The sequence below is a fragment of the Pelodiscus sinensis genome, chromosome 11, assembly GCF_052426305.1.
Source record: "Pelodiscus sinensis isolate ZL-2025 chromosome 11, ASM5242630v1, whole genome shotgun sequence".
NCBI lineage: Eukaryota > Metazoa > Chordata > Testudines > Trionychidae > Pelodiscus > Pelodiscus sinensis.
This window is the reverse complement of record NC_143062.1, coordinates 6,386,140-6,404,431: the sequence shown is the minus strand read 5'-3', so window position 1 is coordinate 6,404,431 and position 18,292 is coordinate 6,386,140. Positions and strand designations below refer to the sequence as shown.

General features: G+C 49.5%; 1 protein-coding gene and 1 pseudogene across 4 annotated transcripts in view; both read right to left on the bottom strand.

The window, feature by feature from the left end:
• Positions 1-18,292, bottom strand: part of RBM6 (RNA binding motif protein 6) — a 78,851-nt gene that overhangs the window by 50,279 nt on the left and 10,280 nt on the right. For all 3 annotated transcript variants that reach the window (XM_075939552.2, XM_075939554.2, XM_075939553.2), the window contains exons 2-5: positions 15,304-15,415; positions 12,363-13,659; positions 11,636-11,725; positions 10,540-10,609 (exon numbers count right to left, since the gene is read on the bottom strand). In XM_075939552.2, coding sequence (XP_075795667.2) covers positions 10,540-10,609; positions 11,636-11,725; positions 12,363-13,659; positions 15,304-15,347 — 1,501 coding nt within the window. In that variant the 5' untranslated portion in view covers positions 15,348-15,415. The remainder of the gene's footprint in view (positions 1-10,539; positions 10,610-11,635; positions 11,726-12,362; positions 13,660-15,303; positions 15,416-18,292) is intronic.
• LOC149523770 (uncharacterized) lies at positions 2,492-10,533 on the bottom strand (annotated as a pseudogene). Its single transcript, XR_016350405.1, has 2 exons — positions 5,522-10,533; positions 2,492-4,127 (listed from the first exon to the last, which is right to left on the bottom strand). The product of XR_016350405.1 is annotated as an uncharacterized LOC149523770 (transcript).

Below are 18,292 nucleotides of genomic sequence, written 5' to 3'. Positions count from 1 at the left end.
TGCCAATCCAGGAGCAGCATGGAGCCAAGATTACACTAGGACTGTGATCCACGGCCCAGGCCTCCGCTGCCACAGGCACATCACCACAAAATCCACACGGATGCCCATCACACACGCCCTGAACAGGGTTGGAGACCACCTGCTGCTCTTGTCCTCTAGATGGAGGGGGAAAGGGTGATGAACTCCAGCTACAGCCCACCTTCAGCTTAAATCAGTGAGAGCTGTGTGCAGACAAACGCTGACTTGTTTCTCCCCCTAACCAGACACATACCATCTTGCCCTGCTATAGATGTTAGCAATGTCAACTATTCTGGGGAAACAGAGAACCCTGAGTTTGCGCCTTCCCGCACAGTACAGCAGAAATTGTAATATTCAGCCTTTGGGTTTCAAAGTGTTTTTGTAAAGGATCTATTCTGCTAACAGCTAGGGGGTTAAAATGTAGATTTAGGCACAAGTTAGACACATTTAACTGCAACTGTATCCTAATAGAAAACTTTGCGGTTAAAAAAACCTTCTGCAACACACTGAACTTATTAAAAAAAAGTCCTTATGAAAAACTTCCTCTTATTTTGCGTCTAGATGCTAGGACAAGAATATTGAAGCAGGCTATACATTTAACAATGCCACACCAGTATTTCCACGTCACATTAGCATCACCTGGGCAAACAGACAGTGCTTTGAAATACTTTGCAATGGACAAACTTGAATAAGATCAGCACAACACACACTGACGGTACCTGCGAGAAAAAAACGGAGGTTTTAGAATAAGCCTTCGGAAAGCTCTCGTTTTATACCCCCCTTTGACAGAGCAGCACTTCAGGAAGATCTTGCTGCTGCTGAACTCCCAGACCAATGAGCCACCATAAGCTATTTTAGTCTGTTACCTTCTCCCTACCCATCCCCCCCCCCTCAAAACCCCCCAACTTTTTCAGCATTGCACTCAGTGTTCCCACTAAGATTGTCCAACCAGAAGCGGAGAGAGTTTTGGTTTGTGCACCAATATTGAGGTCACGTGCGCTGGTTTGGATGTGTGCCACCGTGGCACCCAATTTATTAACACGCACACGTTCCCGGGCGCCGGAACAGACACACACACCCTGGCCACGCAGCATGTCCCATTCCCGGGTGCCACAGCAGACCCTCACCATGCTGTCTCAGCCAGCCCCGCCCGCCAGAGCAGCCCCCTGACGCACAGCTCTCCAGAGGAGATGGGCGGGGGAAGAATATTTTGTGCATGGCCACACAGGCGTGCACGGTACCGGGAAGTATGGTTACATTAGTCTTCACGAACAGAAGCTGAGACAGGATCCCCTTGTGAGCAGGAGTTCAGAACACCCATGTCACTGGAAGCAGCCACAGGAGCATGCATTTAAGACGCTGTAAACGGCAGCGTTGCCAGAGCCACTAAGCTCTCTGACCATACAAGTGAGGAAACAAATTCTGTGCTGCTGATCTAGACCAAGACCTAGGAGACGAGCTCTGTAAAGAACAGTGTGCCCAAAGTCTCCCCCACCTCCTACGGCCAAGTTTCCCTCCCGCAGCGGGCTCGGGCAAGGTGATGATACATCCCAGGGACTCAAGAAGCTAAACCCAAACACTTGGCGCACAGTGCTGACACCGGTGTTCCCCTCGGCTGGGTGCTGGTGCAGCCACTGGGCCGAGAGCCAAACGCCGCCAGCCGATTAGCGGAGTACCCATGGCGAGGCTGTCGGTGTCTATGGCGGTGCACACTGGCACAAGCCTTGGAGCACATACAAAATTATTCTGCACATGGATGGAAAAGAGAAGAGGGAACATTGCTAACTGGCAGGGTACAGCTCAGAATTTAAGACCCGCCTGGCCCCTGGCCTTGGCATGTACTAGCCCGCTGCGGTTATCAGCTCCTCACACAGACCTTACATTTACAGCATGGCAAGCCACACTAACCCCTCTGGCCAGCTCAGGTGTCACCCTTTTACAAGTACAATCCCGCAAAGCTTACACACTGCACCATTACATCGTAAAATAAACGGGTTAGGGAAAGCCACCAAGCCGTCTTTACCCAGCCATGCCAGGCCCTAACAGGAAATCTTAGCTGCAGAGCGCAAGCTGAATGCCAGCAGCTGAGGATCCATGGTGCGACTGGCACTCAGAGCATGCAGGGAAGAGTTCTCTTAGCACTGGATGTGCTACACTCAGTCAGACATCTGGAAAGCCAAGAAGAGTCAGATGGAAGGACAGGGGGCGGAAGAGACTGTTTCCTTGTACTGGATGGCACAGGTTATAACAGAATCCTTGTCCAAACCTCAAAACCGGAGAGCTTGCTTCCCAGTTTCTTCCATGCACCCCTTTTACTTCCCTCCCATTCCTTTACCTTTCTGGGCCTTTGCCTTCTGTTCTGCTCTCCCCTTATTTTGGAGGAAAGGAAGGTTAACAATGTATCAAGCAGTACATAAACCCGGTCCTATCGCCCACCACTGCAGATGGGGAATACAAAACCACAAACTCTTGGCAAGGTAAAAATCTACTTTATTAATGATAAAATAAGTTACTGCCCCCTCTGTACGGAAAGGGTAGCACCATACACACTCCAAATACACCACAACAATGTTGCACCACCAGCAAGGCACTGATGCCAGAAGAGACACCAAGAACTTGGAGAAGCGTGAAGGCCGACACCCTAGCATACAGATGAGAACCCCTTTACTCCTCGGCTGCGGCCAGCCGGCCCGTGGAGACAGCGTGTGGCATTGGCCCACTCCCAGGAGGCACTGAGCAGCCCCACCTCCATCCTTCACCCCTCAGCCGAGAGGAGCTAAAACCACTGGAGCGGCAAGGACCTTGGAAGGGGACAACACGTCTCCTGGCTGGGAAGGGTCACACGGTGGGGGGGAGACAATATTGAAAAGCTGCACGCTGCGGCTTTATGGAGGACAAAATATTACAGCAGTATCTACACAGTATCCCAGAGTCTACCCAAGAGCAGGGACTAGCAATAAAAAACTCCATCGGAGGGTTGGAAGCTGCTCCTGAGGCCAAGTGGGGGCAGAAGAGGAGCCCCGATTTAAAATGCTACTGAACTCTATCATCTCATACGTATCAAACCGTCTGGACGGGGGATCGGCACTAGCCCAGGAAGGAAAGCGACTCAGGCAGTCCGCAAGGCCAGTGCAGGCAGAGTGCTGATTCATGGAGGGACTAGGAAGCTCCAGAGTTTGTGCTGGGGAGGTGAGAAGTCAGCTGAGCACAGCTGTATCCCCAAAAGCTGGGACAGAGGCCTATGGACAGCCGTGGCTGCTGCTGCATCTCAGGGCTGCTATAGGAACCGCTCTCTACAGTGCAGCTCATCAGTCAAGCGCCTCTGCGGACAGCCAATCAAACATCCACTGCCTACTTCCCAGGGGGAGGGCAAGAAGCCAGGCAATGTGTTCCTACTGGCAAGAGGCAGGCTGCTGCAGAAGTCTTGTCAAGAGCCAAGGGTCTAGCCAGCTGGAAGGCCTGAGCAGAGCCAGTGCCGCTGACCAGCAAGGACCCATGCTTCCAGGCCACGGTAGCTGGCTACAAACAGGATTCAATTGCTTCTCGCAGGCTGGCGTTGAAAATACCTTCCCCAATCTCGGACAGGTGGGCACCATCTGGGCTGAACAGCTCTGGGGAAGAACACGTGATCTGGTCATGCCTTAACACAGGGATGCCAAGCATGCTGCAAAACATGGAGAGCTCCTTAACAATCATCTTCCTGGACTTCTCCACGACTCCTGGGGGCTTAGCCGACATCAGCCACGTCCTAGGCAGCAGAGCGGACCACACAATCCTGGTCTTGGGAAGCATGGAGCACAGCGTGGTAAGGTCCGTTTTCATGCTCTTGATTAATCCCGGCCTTGCTTGCTGCGCCACGTCCTTTTCTCCTAAGTGTATAATGATCACGTCAGGCAAAATGCCCCTCTGCACAACAGACCGGATGAGACCCAGCAACTCATCCCACAGCATGTCCTTCGTACCCAGCCATGAGACACGAGCCCTGATGGGGTCTATCCCTAATCGAGCTCCGTATGGTTGGCACCAACCCCTCCTCCAGGGTGAGGTCACCACCGTGTGGCCACAAATCCACACTTCAAGGGGGTTAGCTTGCGGGCGCTGAGCCACTCCTGAAAAGAAACAAAAGGCTTCAGTTTAATACGATCCTGCCCTCCACTGCCCGCCAAACAAGCCCCACTGCCCAGCCCGTCAGCGTCACTCGCCACACTACGTGGACACCTGAGCTTGCAGACGTGGGTAGTGGGGGCTAGCCGTGCCACGTGCAGCTGTCGGAGGGGGAGGGGAGAGGTGCAGCAGTAGAAAGCTCATCTAAGGGGCGGCAGTCTAAGGGCTCAGGTTAGACGGGGCCACTCTCCTGTGGCATGCGCCCTGGACCAGGAAAAGGGAGGGCCTGCACCCCGACACAGGGACGCTCAGCCCGAGAGAAACAGAAAATCCCCCGACAAGGCATTAACCACTAGATCCTGAGCCATGAGCTCTCCCCAGGGGAGCAGGCTCGAGGGAGAGAATCCGACAGCAAACCGTAACAGACCCCTCCTGCCGCTAACCATCCACTGCTCTGATATACCGGACAGACTGCACCGGGAGCGCCAAGCCCCTTCTGTTTGTCTCCGGAGCCAATGCACGCAGCACAGGGGTGCCAGCGGGGCAGCGCTTCGCCGGGACGAATGCACAGTCAAACTCCCTGGCCAAGTACCGGGAAGAAGGAAGTTGTACAGCTCGGAGGGAGTGGAGCCCAGGGCCCACGGCAGGGCTGTGGAGAGCAAACCGGCAAGGGCTCGGTTCAGGGGGCAGTGGCTAGCTGAGCATCACTCCCCGCTGACGGGCCCACAGAGCGGAGCTCTGGGAGCCAGCGCGGGAAAGCGTGGCCATGGTCACTACGAGGGCTCGCCGAGGGAAAGGGTTCAGCACCCATGAAGAAGCAAGGGGAAATGGTCGCTGGCGCCACGGCGCTTGTCAGAGAGGAAAGAGACGCTTCGACAATGCGCATTATCTGGTAACACCATTCGCTCCCTACACAGCACTCCGTGTCCTGCCCACTGCTCGGCTGGGCCCTCCTTCTGGCAGCAGGGCACCTCTCTAGTCCCCGTCCCCGTCCCCCCCACCGCTCTGAAGATTAAGATCGTGCCCCCTCTGCCCTGCCAGCTTCTTCCATGACTTCTTGTCCAGTTCTTGCAGCCCAAATACACAGGGGCCTGGAGCAGCACAGGTCTGTCACAGCAGTGCCTGCCTTCAGATCCTTCTCTGGGAGGCCGCTGGGCTCTAACCCAAATCTAGTCAGCGCCCTCCCGCACTACCACCGAATTACAGAGCTATTCTCAGCTCCCACAGCGCCCTCAGGAAAGGCCCTGCCCCTCACCCTGACACAGGCTCGCAAGGATCTCCTGGATAAAAAGGGATTCACTGAACCCCCAACGTCTCCCTGCTTCTATGCAGAAATCACTTCAATTCCGCTGTCAGCCTCACCTCTCCCTCCAGCAACACTGCCTCCACCCTCGCTCACCTGATCCCTCCAGCTCCTCTTCTCAGGACTCCTCTCTGGGCGCTCCATTCTCCACCTCGGCCACTGGGTCCATCCTCCGCAAGGGTCTCCCAGCCTGGGAAGAACTCCTCTTGACTGCCCAGGTGCACTCGCCGAGTGAGCTGGCACATCCTCACAGGTCTACCAGCAACTCTCCTGGGGGCTCATCTCCCCTAGACAGCTTCCCCAACCGTCGGTACCACCCCTAACGCGCACCTCGGCTGGAGAGATAGACCCCTCCACGCTCTTCACTGCAGGGAGCTTCCAGGGGAACCATTCACTTGACCAGAAGACTGAGGGGGGTGTATAGCCCAGCCCATGCTCTGATGCGTAACTGTGGGATGGGTTTGTATTTGGCAGTGTTCCTAAACGGAACGGGATTCATAACAGGCAGCCAAAGGCCCTCTAAAAGAAAGGTGGGCAGGGCAGACGTGCAGGGACCCTTTATGTCCTGGGCACACAAGAGCATCTCTCAGCCTTTTCGTTTTAAGGTTCCATTCTACCTAGAAAAGCAGAAAGAGACTGAAGGAAAAGGTTGGCAGGAGCTGTGTCTGGGTTTTAAAGCACCAGCAGGAGAGCTGTGGTCCTGTGACATCCCTTGAAGAGTTTCAAACTTTTCTGGCAGCGGCAGCACCATGTCAGATTTCTAGCAAGTAACATGGAAGAAGCGAAGCACATGACAGAACTGGTCCAGGAACATTTCACACACGATTACAAGCTCCACCGCACACAACACGCAAGGTTAAGTGTCCTTGAAAACCTTGGCCCCTGCTGGGCTACCGGAATCAAGGTATTCTGAATGGAGAAAAGGGAGCTATTAGTTAATGACAGAACCGCTTCTCACAAGGCTGTTCATTAGCACATCACTAGCACCTACCCACAACGTAGTTCAGCTTCCACTCAGACGGGGCGCAGAGGTCCCACCAAAACTAGGGATGCAACAGTGTAGTTGATTCACCGATAAGCAAAAGCTTATAGGTTAATGCTACAGACTACACGCATTTCCACCTCATCCTGCCCCCTACCCCCAGGACACTTTTTAGCAGGCTGGCCAGCAGCCCAGCTCAGTCCCAGCTTGCACTGGGTCCTGGACCTACCCCTGCTGTGGCTTTGTATTTAAAGTGTGTTAGGAGCCAGGCAGGCAGACAGCCCGGCTCAGTTCCAGCTCATGCGGGTCCATGAGCTCAGACCCCTCCCCCCCCAGACAGGGGCTGCCCGGGGACTATAGAGTAGTCAAGTAATCGATAAGAATTCACGAGGTTAATCGACCATTCAGTTAACCGATATTTAATATCCCTAACCAGAACGAGGGACTACAGAGCAGACTGGGCTGTAACTCTTGAGGAGACACTACAGAAGTCATTCTCAAGACATGAATTGAGCTGGCAAAGACTGATACTCCAGAAAGGTACGGCCCAAGGAAAAGCCAACAATCAGTGCTCTTTCCGATAACACTTCAGACACCGTACAATGGGGGTGAAACAAAAACCTATTGGCCACATGTTCTCGGTACCTCGAACATGTACGCATGCACATTTGCCCAACTTAAACCACAAACATGCACGTTCTGACACATCTGCTGTGACTAAGTGTCCAACACACATCTGTCAGTGCCCCTGGTTTGGGGTTAAAGTCAGGTGAACTGACAGTATAGTATTTAAGCCAGTTCTCTTGACTTGTTTCTCCACTTTTGTAAATGCAGAAAATTATTTTACTGTTTGTATACCCCTGAGGCACAGACAGACAAACAAAATTCTGCACCATTGTGCCTGAAACAGTGTTCTATGCTCAGCAAGTCCAGAGATTAAAATCATCTCCCTTAATGTATATACACCATTTTTTAAAATGTATCTTTATAAAAATATACAAATTAACCAAGCTATTAATCTCAGAGAGACTAACCACTACACACACATTTTGCTAAACTAGTCTTGAAAAAAGTCAGCTAGCAAAGCTCACTGTGAAAACACTCTGAACACTATTTATGGGGCATTTATTTCACTCTGAGTGTTATTAGCTATTGGCCACTTCTCTTCCCCAATATCTGCTGCCATCCTTTTCTTCATGCTCCATTGCCAATAGGAAGTATACAATTAGACACACGAGTAATGTCAACATATTGTATAATTCTTAACGTGTTGAAACAGAAGTTGTACTCATAGACAGGGCTCGACAAATCGGTTTATATACTCGCCCGGGGGGAGTAGATTTCAGCCACTCGCCCCATTCACCGGCGGTGCGCGCATGCACAGTGCGGCCTGACGTGTGCGCAGCTGGCTAGTGGATTTCGCCGCGGTTTGTCGAGCCCTGCTCATAGATATGGCCCTGCACCGATACACAATTGGTATCCGCATCCACAAAAGTGCCCGGGCACATTCCATTTGCGGTGGACAGAGGAAACGTGCACCCCAGGGGCCAGGAATAACTAGGAGTGGGCATTAAGGCCTCAGCATTCAGCTTCAGACATTGCATCCCACACCTACCACCCTCTGGAAGCCGACAGGCAAGAGCTTTCCACTGAACCCTAACTATGCAGCCCAACTGATTGGAGTTGCAATTAATTCCATAATTCAATTTGCAACATGATTTGCCTTTATTTGATGCTTATGTAAGCACACACACAGCCTGCACTAATAGAGTCCCAGCTGTGACTGGGCCCCTACATCCAGACAACTTTTCAGAAAAACTGAACGTTGAGCTCAAATGTCATTGTTTTCTCTGCTCAGTTTTTTAAAGCTGGGTTTACAGAAGCTTTCACCTTTTTAGGGGCCTGACCATGAGAAGAGGTTTTTCACATTTTTACAAAGTTATTCGGTTGTCACAGATGTACATAAAGCAAAGTTACTGCTGCGATAAGCTACAAAACTTTCAAGATCCCTGACTTGCAGTAACAGATTTTGTTTTGCATTTCCTTTCAAATCTTTCATCCCAAAACAACGCATATGTCTAAGGCATGGCTGTGTGGACAATGCACGGTTCTGCACTGCAGCAGACAGGTCAACAGGAAGTAAGGTTACTGAGCAATCAAATTAGCTGACACAGGGACAAGCAACAGTTTTCAGTTGTCCACAGAACATAAGCTACTTTTTAAGATGCCAATCCTTTCCCTCCCCCAGAAGTATTGCCACTACTTTACAATAAGAGAAATCCGGTTCCTGAGAAATGCGGAAATGAGAACTGAGGAGAACATTCCATTTCCAGTGGACGGGGGAAACGTGGAGGTGGCAAAGAATAACCAGGAGTGGGCATCCCACACCTAGTGCCCCCTGGAAGCTGTGGAGCAGCTCTGTGCTGAAGCCTAGCTATACATCCCAACTGAATGGAGTTGCAAGACTTGTGAAGAAAAGCCTAAAATGGAGTTTACCTTTGACTGAGAACCAACATACTCCTGGGAAAGAGTATTGGACAGAGCCATGTCTGTACAACCATGCAATGCTGTAGCTGTGTTGGTCCTAGGACACCAAAGACACAAAGTGGGTGGGGTAAAAAAGATTTTACCTCGCCCAGCTGTGTCAAACAGAATGCTCCAAACTTGTTCTTTCGCTGCATTCCTCTCCTAAGCTTGATGGCAGCAACGCTGCATTAGACTCGAGAAGGATGGGAGGGAGCAGAAGCACTCCCCAGACCCCCTGTGAATTCTGCTTGTGAGGCAAAAGAAGGTGGCATCACTACGGGCCACAGGACCACGGGAATGCGCGAGCACTCCTTTGACAGCTGTCCAGGGGCAAAGCTTGCACTTTACAAGATATGCCTTTTGCACTGACCCCAGGAATTACCACCACCTAGCAGGTAGCCCGGAGCACCTGCTGGAACACAAGAGTCTCATTTTCAGGGTCTGTAAAATGAAAAATTCCCTTTGGAGCAGAAGCCGTTCAGTATCATCAGAGCAGGGAGAGGTGCTTTCAGATGGTTCCCCACTGTAGCCAGTCTTTCCATTCAATTGTAATTCTAACCACATCCCCAAGAATCATCCCTCGTTCCCTACCACTGAACTTCCTTGTTTCAGCCCCTTTTTCCCACCTCCCAAGAGACAGCCTAACACAAAGTCTTGTGAATACAAATCAGAAGCATAAAAAAGGGGACCAGAAAGATGAAGTGAGTCATCCTTTGATAGGAGCACAGCCTTGCTAATCCAGAATCTGGTGCTTGCGGATGTACACAAAAGGAGATACATTTTGACCCATATTTCACAGGTAGGATGAACTTCAGTAGTTTGTGATTACAAAAACAGCAACATTTGTCAGTGTTGGAAGGCCTCGTGAAATTTAAGTGAAAACAAAAGTTGTTCCAGAGGACGGTCACTGCATGGCTAAGACCAATGCCTACGAAAAGGCCGTAATAGGTAACCTCTCTTGGGAAGAAACATTACCTGCTGTGCATACAGGTTTTGTTCCTGAGGAGTTCAGACAGTTTAGCTGCTTTCTGTCATTCACACAACCAGCTCATGGCTGGAGCAGAGGTAATCCAGGTGCTTAACCTCTGCCATACTAAATAATAGCTTGAATTATTTAGCAGTCTTGAAGAGACTAGATCAGCAGTTCTCAAATTGTGGGGCCGGACCCCAAAGTAGATTGTGACCATTTTAGTGGGGTTGCCAGGGCTGGAATTAAGCTTGCTAATGCCCAGGGCTGAAGCCCAAGGGTATTAGGCTTGGGCAGCAGGGCTCATGGTACAGGCCCCTCATCTGGGGTTGAAGCCCTTGGATTTTGGTCTTGGTCCCCTCCGCCCTTTCCTGGGGTGGCAGAGCTCAAGCTTCAGCGCTGCCGCTGCCCCCCTCTCCCCCCACCTGCGGTGGCAGGGCTCAGGTGGGCTCCAGTTCTGGTCCCCCTCTAGGGCTGTTGTCAGACAGGGATCGCAGTGCAATGATGTTTGAGAGCCTCTGAACTAGATGACTCAATAGGCATTTTCAGTCCATACTACCCATGAGTACAGCACCAGCCTGAGAAAAGCCCTTTGATAGCCCCACCCCAGAGACCAGAAGCACTGAAAAAAGTTCTCACCTGAGCTATAATCTTTTAGGCGCAAGTCTTTCACAGGTGTCCCATCGGGCCCTCGGAAAGCGTTGAGAATCTGGAGAGGCAAGCCGAGAGTCCACATCAGTTCCAAAGCCCACAGCGGACCAACGCTGCTTTTCCTCTACCCCACTTCCTCTCCAACATGCTCCGAAGACTTCTGTTGCTTTTGGATTCCCAACTCCATTATGAAGTGGCACATTCTCCCACAGTCTTCTCACCACCTCTCCAGTCACAAGCTTTGCTTCTTACTGAGTCGCGTCTTTTCTCTGGACATTAATTACCACTACAACCAATGGCTGCTAGTCACCTTTGAGGTTGGTCAAGCCTTTACTTCCTCGAACGCCCCGCTATCTCACAGCAGCGAGTTCCTTACGTGAGTTCTCAGGCACAATTCCCAAGAAGCCTGATCGCTGCTGAACTACCACTCTACCTAGGAGCGCAACACTGCGACAAGCCACTGTCTGGAACTGTCAGGGGATAAGCCCTGGGGCTGCCTACTGCAGCTCTGGGGAAATAACTCCTACCCCCCCCCCCCCAAGAACAGCTAGCAATCAGTGTGGGCTTTCTGTAGTGGAGCAGGAGAAGTCTTTCTGGTCTCCGTAAGACACTGTTTCTGTGCCTCCCCGATAGATGCAGAGGAGGTAATATAGGAATATAAAGCAAGTGAAAAGGCTCAGTCCCACCAGCCAGGCTAAGGTGACACGAGCTTCATTCCCCCACCAATGAGAGCACAAGAACATCACTTCTACATCACTTGCAGCAGAAGTCTCCACCCCAGTCAAAGGTAACACTGATCACCTTGGATTTCCATGTGGAAAAAAAATCACGAGCTGGTGTCACAGCACCCTGCCCATCTCTTGCACACAGAAGGCCTGAAATGCATTTTCAATGGGCAATTACTTATATTTTTTGTTTAAAAAAGAAATCTTGCTCTTCTTCCCTGATTACAAATCTCGCTAGTTCTTCAGACCACACTGGGACCTGCTCAGGACATTTGGGATGTTACATTCTTTTGCTATAAATGTTGATAAACTTTGGTGAGGTCAAACACACAACCACCCATCCCCACACGCACACTTACATCATCTTTTGTGGCAGTTTCCGGCACTCCTCCTAGCCGAATGAGCTTGCTGGGTTTCACATCTTTGGGGCAGGTCCTGTAATCTTGGTCCTTGAGTTCAGAATCAAGATTATTTTACAATGGAGACACACTCGTCCACAAGACACAAAACAGTAACAAAATAAATCAGGGCACAATTCATAAACAGCATGGCTCCAGCAACCGTTCCCAGCCACAGAATGTTTTAGGGATGGGCAGCTGGGTTAGCTGGTTGTGACCGTTCAAGCTTGGAGCTGTTTCAAATGCACTTGGATTCCATAAACAAATTTAGTCATTTCAGTCTACTCCCAGTAAGCACTTGCCTACTTGCTGCATTATTCAGAGCAGCTCTCGGTCACTGCTAAGAGGAGACCCAAGTCCTGGAAAAATCATGAGCTCCAAAATATTTTAAAGAAAAGTGAAACAAACTCACATACAGTTTTGTTATGTTCCCAAAAGCAGGAGAGATTTGGAATGTTTAAAAAGTAGCTGGAATTACTTATTTCTGTGTTAACTTGGACTTAAGTTACACAGGTGGTGGAGAGGGAATGAGCAAGGTAAAAAATTAGAGGAGGAGGCATTTGGGGAAGGTAGGTACATCGGGCTAGGAGTGCTTCCCCTAGGATATGGATGGAAATATCCTTCACTGCCCTGTCCCCCTTTTTCCCTCACACTTTGGCTCACTCCAAGTTTTTACAAAACCACATACCTGAAGATCCTGCCTAGGTTCTCTGCTGGGTTTTCCTTCTGTGAAGGATTTGCCATGCTCATAATCAAACAGCCGACCGCCCGGTAGCCGGTGATCTACATCTCTGTACTCAATGCTTCTGTAATCAGTATCTTGTCTGCCGAGGAAATCCAGGCCACCTTCCCCCTTTAACATAAGACTAGGATCTGATCTTTGATGTTCAGTGCCAGAAAGCTGCTGCTGGTTTGCAAAGCTCTGCGGCGGCTCATCTCGGTCTTGAAGAGGCCCACGGCTATTCTGGAAATCTAGCGAAGACTTCATTTCAAGACCCACTCCAAGGGACTCTCCTTCTCTGGCTCTCGGCTCTGAATGCTGAAACTCTCCTTTCTGGACGCCAAAGGGAGATCTGTCTAGTGCAGACTCTTCTCTCGTGGTGCTTAAGGCAGGTCGCTCGCTGTCTGCTGAAGGAGCAGTAGACTGAGTGCGCCTGAAATCTACAAGATTCTGATCCACAGGGGGCATCTCCCTGTCTGTGAAGTCCACAGAAGCAGCCATGTCTCTGCCCCTAAAATCCTGATCGGAGCGAGGCTTGTGTCGATTTCTGAAATCGGAAGGTGGAGTTTGCCTGTTCCTAAAGTCCAGATCAGAGGTATTCATGCCCCTGAAGTCCAAATCAGGTACATCCCTGTTTCTAAAATCCGAATAGGAATGCTCCCTGCCCCTATAGTGTGACTCGGGCATGTCCCTCGGCCTGAAGTCTGAATGGGCTCCCTCTCTGCCTCTAAAGTCTAGATCAAATGAGCCCCTACTCCTGAAATCTGGTGGGGGGTCCTCTCTGCCTCTATAATCCATGGTATGCGCTTCCCTGTCCCGGTAGCCGATACGATTTGCCTCCCTATTTCTATAATCCATCGAAGGAGCATCCCCACCCCGGAAGTCCATAGACGGTCCCTCCCGATCTTGGAAATCTCCAGAGTACATCTCCCGGCCCCTAAACTCTGAGGAGGGGGGTTCCCGGCCCCTGAAGTCCAACTGTGAATCATCTCTGTTCTGAAAGTCAGAAGGCGGGAAGTCTCTGCCCCTGAAATCATGATGACCCTCCCCACCTCTGAAATCACTCCGTGGTCCGTCTCTAGCTCCATAGGTGAAAGACGCTTCCTCTCTGTTGGCAAACTGAGGGTTGAGGAGGCCTGAGATATCAAAAGGAAGCGATTCTCTGCCAGAGAAGTTGCCAGAGTGTCTTTCTTGAGCAAGATTATCAAGGGAAGGAGGGTATTCCCTGTTCCACCCAGGAGCAAACCTTTCTTCTTGGCTCCCACTGTAGAAATAAAGACAGTGTTATTCATAAGTGCTTAGAGTCTGCAGTCTACACAGAAGCACACTCTTCTCTAAGAGCCACAGAAGGCACTGGTGTTTGGTAGTGAGCTGAGGCAGCATACGACAGGTGTGAAAAAGCAAACGTGCGTGCTCCCATTCCACCACAATTCCCAGAAGCACTCACCAAGGAAAACCTGCAATATCAATGGGTTAATGATGGTAGCAATCCACATGGCCCTGCATGACACAGCTGGAGAGCTCGGGTGAGGCTAAGCATCACTAGCCCCAAGCTACAGGGATCCGGTTTTGCTTTGGTTCCCTTAGCACTGTTACGAGTGGCTAACTGACTAAATTGTCGGAGATGGAGGTTCCCTAGCCCTCTCCATCAGTATGCAATGCAGCAGCAGGGATGACACTGCATGATGCTGAGCACCCCTCAGTCACACTCAGGTCAGTGAAAGTTTGGGAGAGCTCAGAGGTTCCTAGGAGCAGGTCAAGTGTTCAAAACTATGGCACTTGCTGGTGGCATCAAACGCGTTTCCCAGCAATGGTGCCTAATTTATGGTGCTAAAGCCAAGCCGTAGCTTCACAACCAACAGGCTTCATGGGGATAGAGCAATCGGCCTCATTTTAGCCAAGTCTGACTAACCTACATTTTTAAGAAACTGGGGAGGGGGGGGGGGAGCAGAAAGAGCAAGACTCTTTAAAGAACATTCCCAAGCCCTGATAAAGGAGCAGACATCTCCTCTTTGGCAACCCTAGCAAATGGAGTTCACCTTACAGTTCACAGTGACAGAACCTCCCCCACGGACCTGAGAGAGGACATATGAATTTACTCAAGTCGCCTATGAAAGCAATCATACACAACAATGATTGTAACTTGAGCCAAGGGGGAAAAAATTCCCCCAACTTATGAAAGAGTGATCTTGGTTAATTTTTAACTGGAAAAAAACCACCTGTAAAGCACACTCATCCAGAACTAGCCTGAACAGTACTTGTTTGGGGGTAAAATAAAACCAGGCAGTTATTCGTATATAAAAGCATGTAAGGGTAGAAATGATTTCTTGGTGATCTACCTGTAACTGACTCAAACAGCAGAAATATCCCCATTACCTCAGCAGCCTGTGGGATACATTTCTCTTGTGAGGAAGTACATTCCGCAGATTCAGGCAGAGGGACACCAGGAAGCAAGTTAACAAGGACAAGGTAAAATCCCGTTTCATTGGTTAACCAGATAAAGGTTAAGTTTAAGCAGTTAACTGATTAAACGGGGGGAAGAGGAAGGCGGATTGAAGCACACCCGTCCGTGGCACGTCCTATGGGGCTGGAGCTGCCACCTGCCCACAGCGAGCCACTGCGGATATCGGCATTCTCATCCGTGGATGCAGATACTCTTAGATACAAGGCAGACAGCCATGGGTTTGCAGGGCTCCCGTTATGAGTGGCTAGAAAACGGGCGGTGAGAGTCACTGAGAGTAGCTCTACAGTGGTCATACAGCTCACACAAAAATATAGTTTCACAATAGCAAGATGTGCAGTAAGTAATGGCAAACAGCAAAGAGAAGGGAACCCTATATATATAACCCCTACTGCTATGAACATTTCATGTAAGAACAACCTTAAAGTACAAACTCCAAATCCTTACCGAAAAGGGCCCATTCTGTTGGCCGGCCGGGGGTCTCCCCACATCTTTCCCTGTCTGTTGGGCTTCCAAAGATGGATAAATTCCTTCCACAAACAATGACAGGCAGCAGAACCTACGGTGGAAATAGCATGACAATAAGACAGTAGACACAGACAAATCATAGAATCAAGAACACCATAACTGGAAGGGACCTCAAGAGGTCATCACGTCCAATCCCCTGGCTTCCCAGGAAGGCCAAACACCGTCTAGAACATCCCTGACAGGTGTCTGTCTAACCTGCTCTTAAACATCTCCAGTGATGGAGATTCCACAACCTGCCTAGGCATCTAAGAAAAATATCACCTAACCACAGTTTAAACAAACTTGGAATATCTCTACGCCCATAGTGTCCAACCAGTTCTGAACTAGTCACACTCATCCGGCCAAACAGGCACATGTGGCTATAGGCAATATGTTCAGTGCAAATACACAGAAATGCAACCTAAATGTATAGGTCCCAAATGATTTAACATGTTTTAAATCAGACTGTCAGAAGGGCCTGGGATAGTCATTTAAGCTTTTGTTGCTAACACCACACTTCCCACCTACTGTGTTGTCTGATGTACCAGTCACATTCCACTTAGAAAGGAGAAAACACTCAAGATCTACAAATCAACAGAATTGTGAGAGAAAGATCAATGTTTAACAGAGGGACAATTTCTGGAAGAATCTCTTGGCTAACTATGTACGGAAACACTTCCATTCAAATGGTCTATCACAGCCATGGCCAAACCACGGCTCGTGAGCCACATGTGGCTCTCTCCCTCCCCCCAAAGCACAGCCTGTGAAGAACCCCTGCGCCCTTGAAAACAGCCCCCGCCTCCCTGTGCTCACTGGGGCAGGGGAGCTGCCCGACGTTTTCAAGATGGCGGCGGCTAGGAGGTGCCTTATGTGGTCAAAAAGCCTGTAATCGCATTTCTTAAAGAGGCAGTCCTTTTTTTTCTTCTTTCTTTTCAACCAAACGTGGCTGGGGGCTTTTTTTTGGGGGGGGCCTTAACTTCCCCCCCTCAGCTCTTTGCACTATATGCACAAATATTTTGGCTCTTTGCCTGCAATGGGTTGATAACCCCTAGCCTATCATGTTTACTGTGCCTCCGAAAGGCGCTTGGATTAGACACAAACACTGGTTACATAGGCACCACACTTGTGAGCAGTTCTAATCAGGAAGGATATAACTGATCACAGGAACAATTTGCTCGGAACCTTTTTTCCAGAAGCTACAAGAACATCATCCACAGCAGCTTCGTGTCCGTCCCGTCCCCCCCGCCCAATTTTATGCTCACTTGTAAAATTCCTTTTTTGGTCTGATTACCAGCATCACCTTGGGAAACATTGATAGTGGAAGAAGAAAGGTGTCTGCCGAAGAAACCCTCATAGGACTTGTGGAGAAGACCAGGAGAAGTCTGGTGAAATGCAGAGCCTGATGAAATGCATCCTAGAATACTCAAGGAGCTGCTAGAGGAGGTATCTGAGCCTCTAGCTATCATCTTTGGAAAATCATGGGAGACAGGAGAGATTCCAGAAGACTGGAAATGGGCAAATATAGTGCCCATTTATAAAAAGGGAAATAAGAACAACCCAGGAAACTACAGACCAGTTAGTTTAACTTCTTTGCCAGGGAAGATAATGGAGCAAGTAATTAAGGAAATCATCTGAAAACAATTGGAAGGTGGCAAGGTGATAGGGAACAGCCAGCATGGATTTGTAAAGAACAAATCGTGTCAAACGAATCTAATAGCTTTCTTTGATAGGATAAGGGAGAAGCGGTGGATGTCATATACCTAGACTTTAGTAAGGCGTTTGATATGGTCTCGCATGATATCCTTATCAATAAACTAGGCAAATACAACTTAGATGGGGCTACTATAAGGTGGGTGCATAACTGGCTGGATAACCGTACTTAGAGAGTAGTTATTAATGATTCACAATCCTGCTGGAAAGGTATAACAAGTGGGGTTCCGCAGGGGTCTGTTTTGGGACCGGTTCTGTTCAATATTTTCATCAACGATTTAGATATTGGCATAGAAAGTACGCTTATTAAGTTTGCAGATACCACCAAGCTGGGAGGGGTTGCGACTGCTCTGGAGGATAGGGTTATAATTCAAAATGATCTGGACAAATTGGAGAAATGGTCTGAGGTAAACAGGATGAAGTTTAATAAGGACAAATGCAAAGTGCTCCACTTAGGAAGGAACAATCAGTTTCACACATACACAATGGGAAGTGACTGTCTGGGAAGGAGTACGGCAGAAAGGGATATCGAGGGGTTATAGTGGACCACAAGCTACATATGAGACAACAGTATGATGCTGTTGCAAAAAAAGCAAACATGATTCTGGGATGCATTAACAGATGTGTTGTGAGCAAGACATGAGAAGTCATTCTTCCGCTTCCGCTCTACTCTATGGTTAGGCCTCAGTTGGAGAATTGTGTCGAGTTCTGGGCACCACGTTTCAAGAAAGATGTGGAGAAATTGGAGAGGGTCCAGAGAAGAGCAACAAGAATGATGAAAGGTCCAGAGAACATGACCTATGAAGGAAGGCTGAAAGAATTGGGCTTGTTTAGTTTAGAAAAGAGAAGATTGAGAGGGGACATGAGAGCAGTTTTCAGGTATCTAAAGGGGTGTCATGAAGAGGAGGGAGAAAGCTTGTTCATCTTGGCCTCTAAGGATAGAACAAGAAGCAATTGGCTTAAACTGCAGCAAAGGAGGTTTAGGTTGGACATTAGGAAAAAGTTCCTAACTGTCAGAGCGGTCAAACACTGGAATAAATTGCCCAGGGAGGTTGTGGAATCTCCATCTCTGGAGATATTTCAGAGTAGGTTAGATAAATGTCTATCAGGGATGGACTAGACAGTATTTGGTCCTGCCATGAGGGCAGGGGACTGGACTCGATTCAATGACCTCTCGAGGTCCCTTCCAGTCCTAGTATTCTATGAAGTCCTGACATAA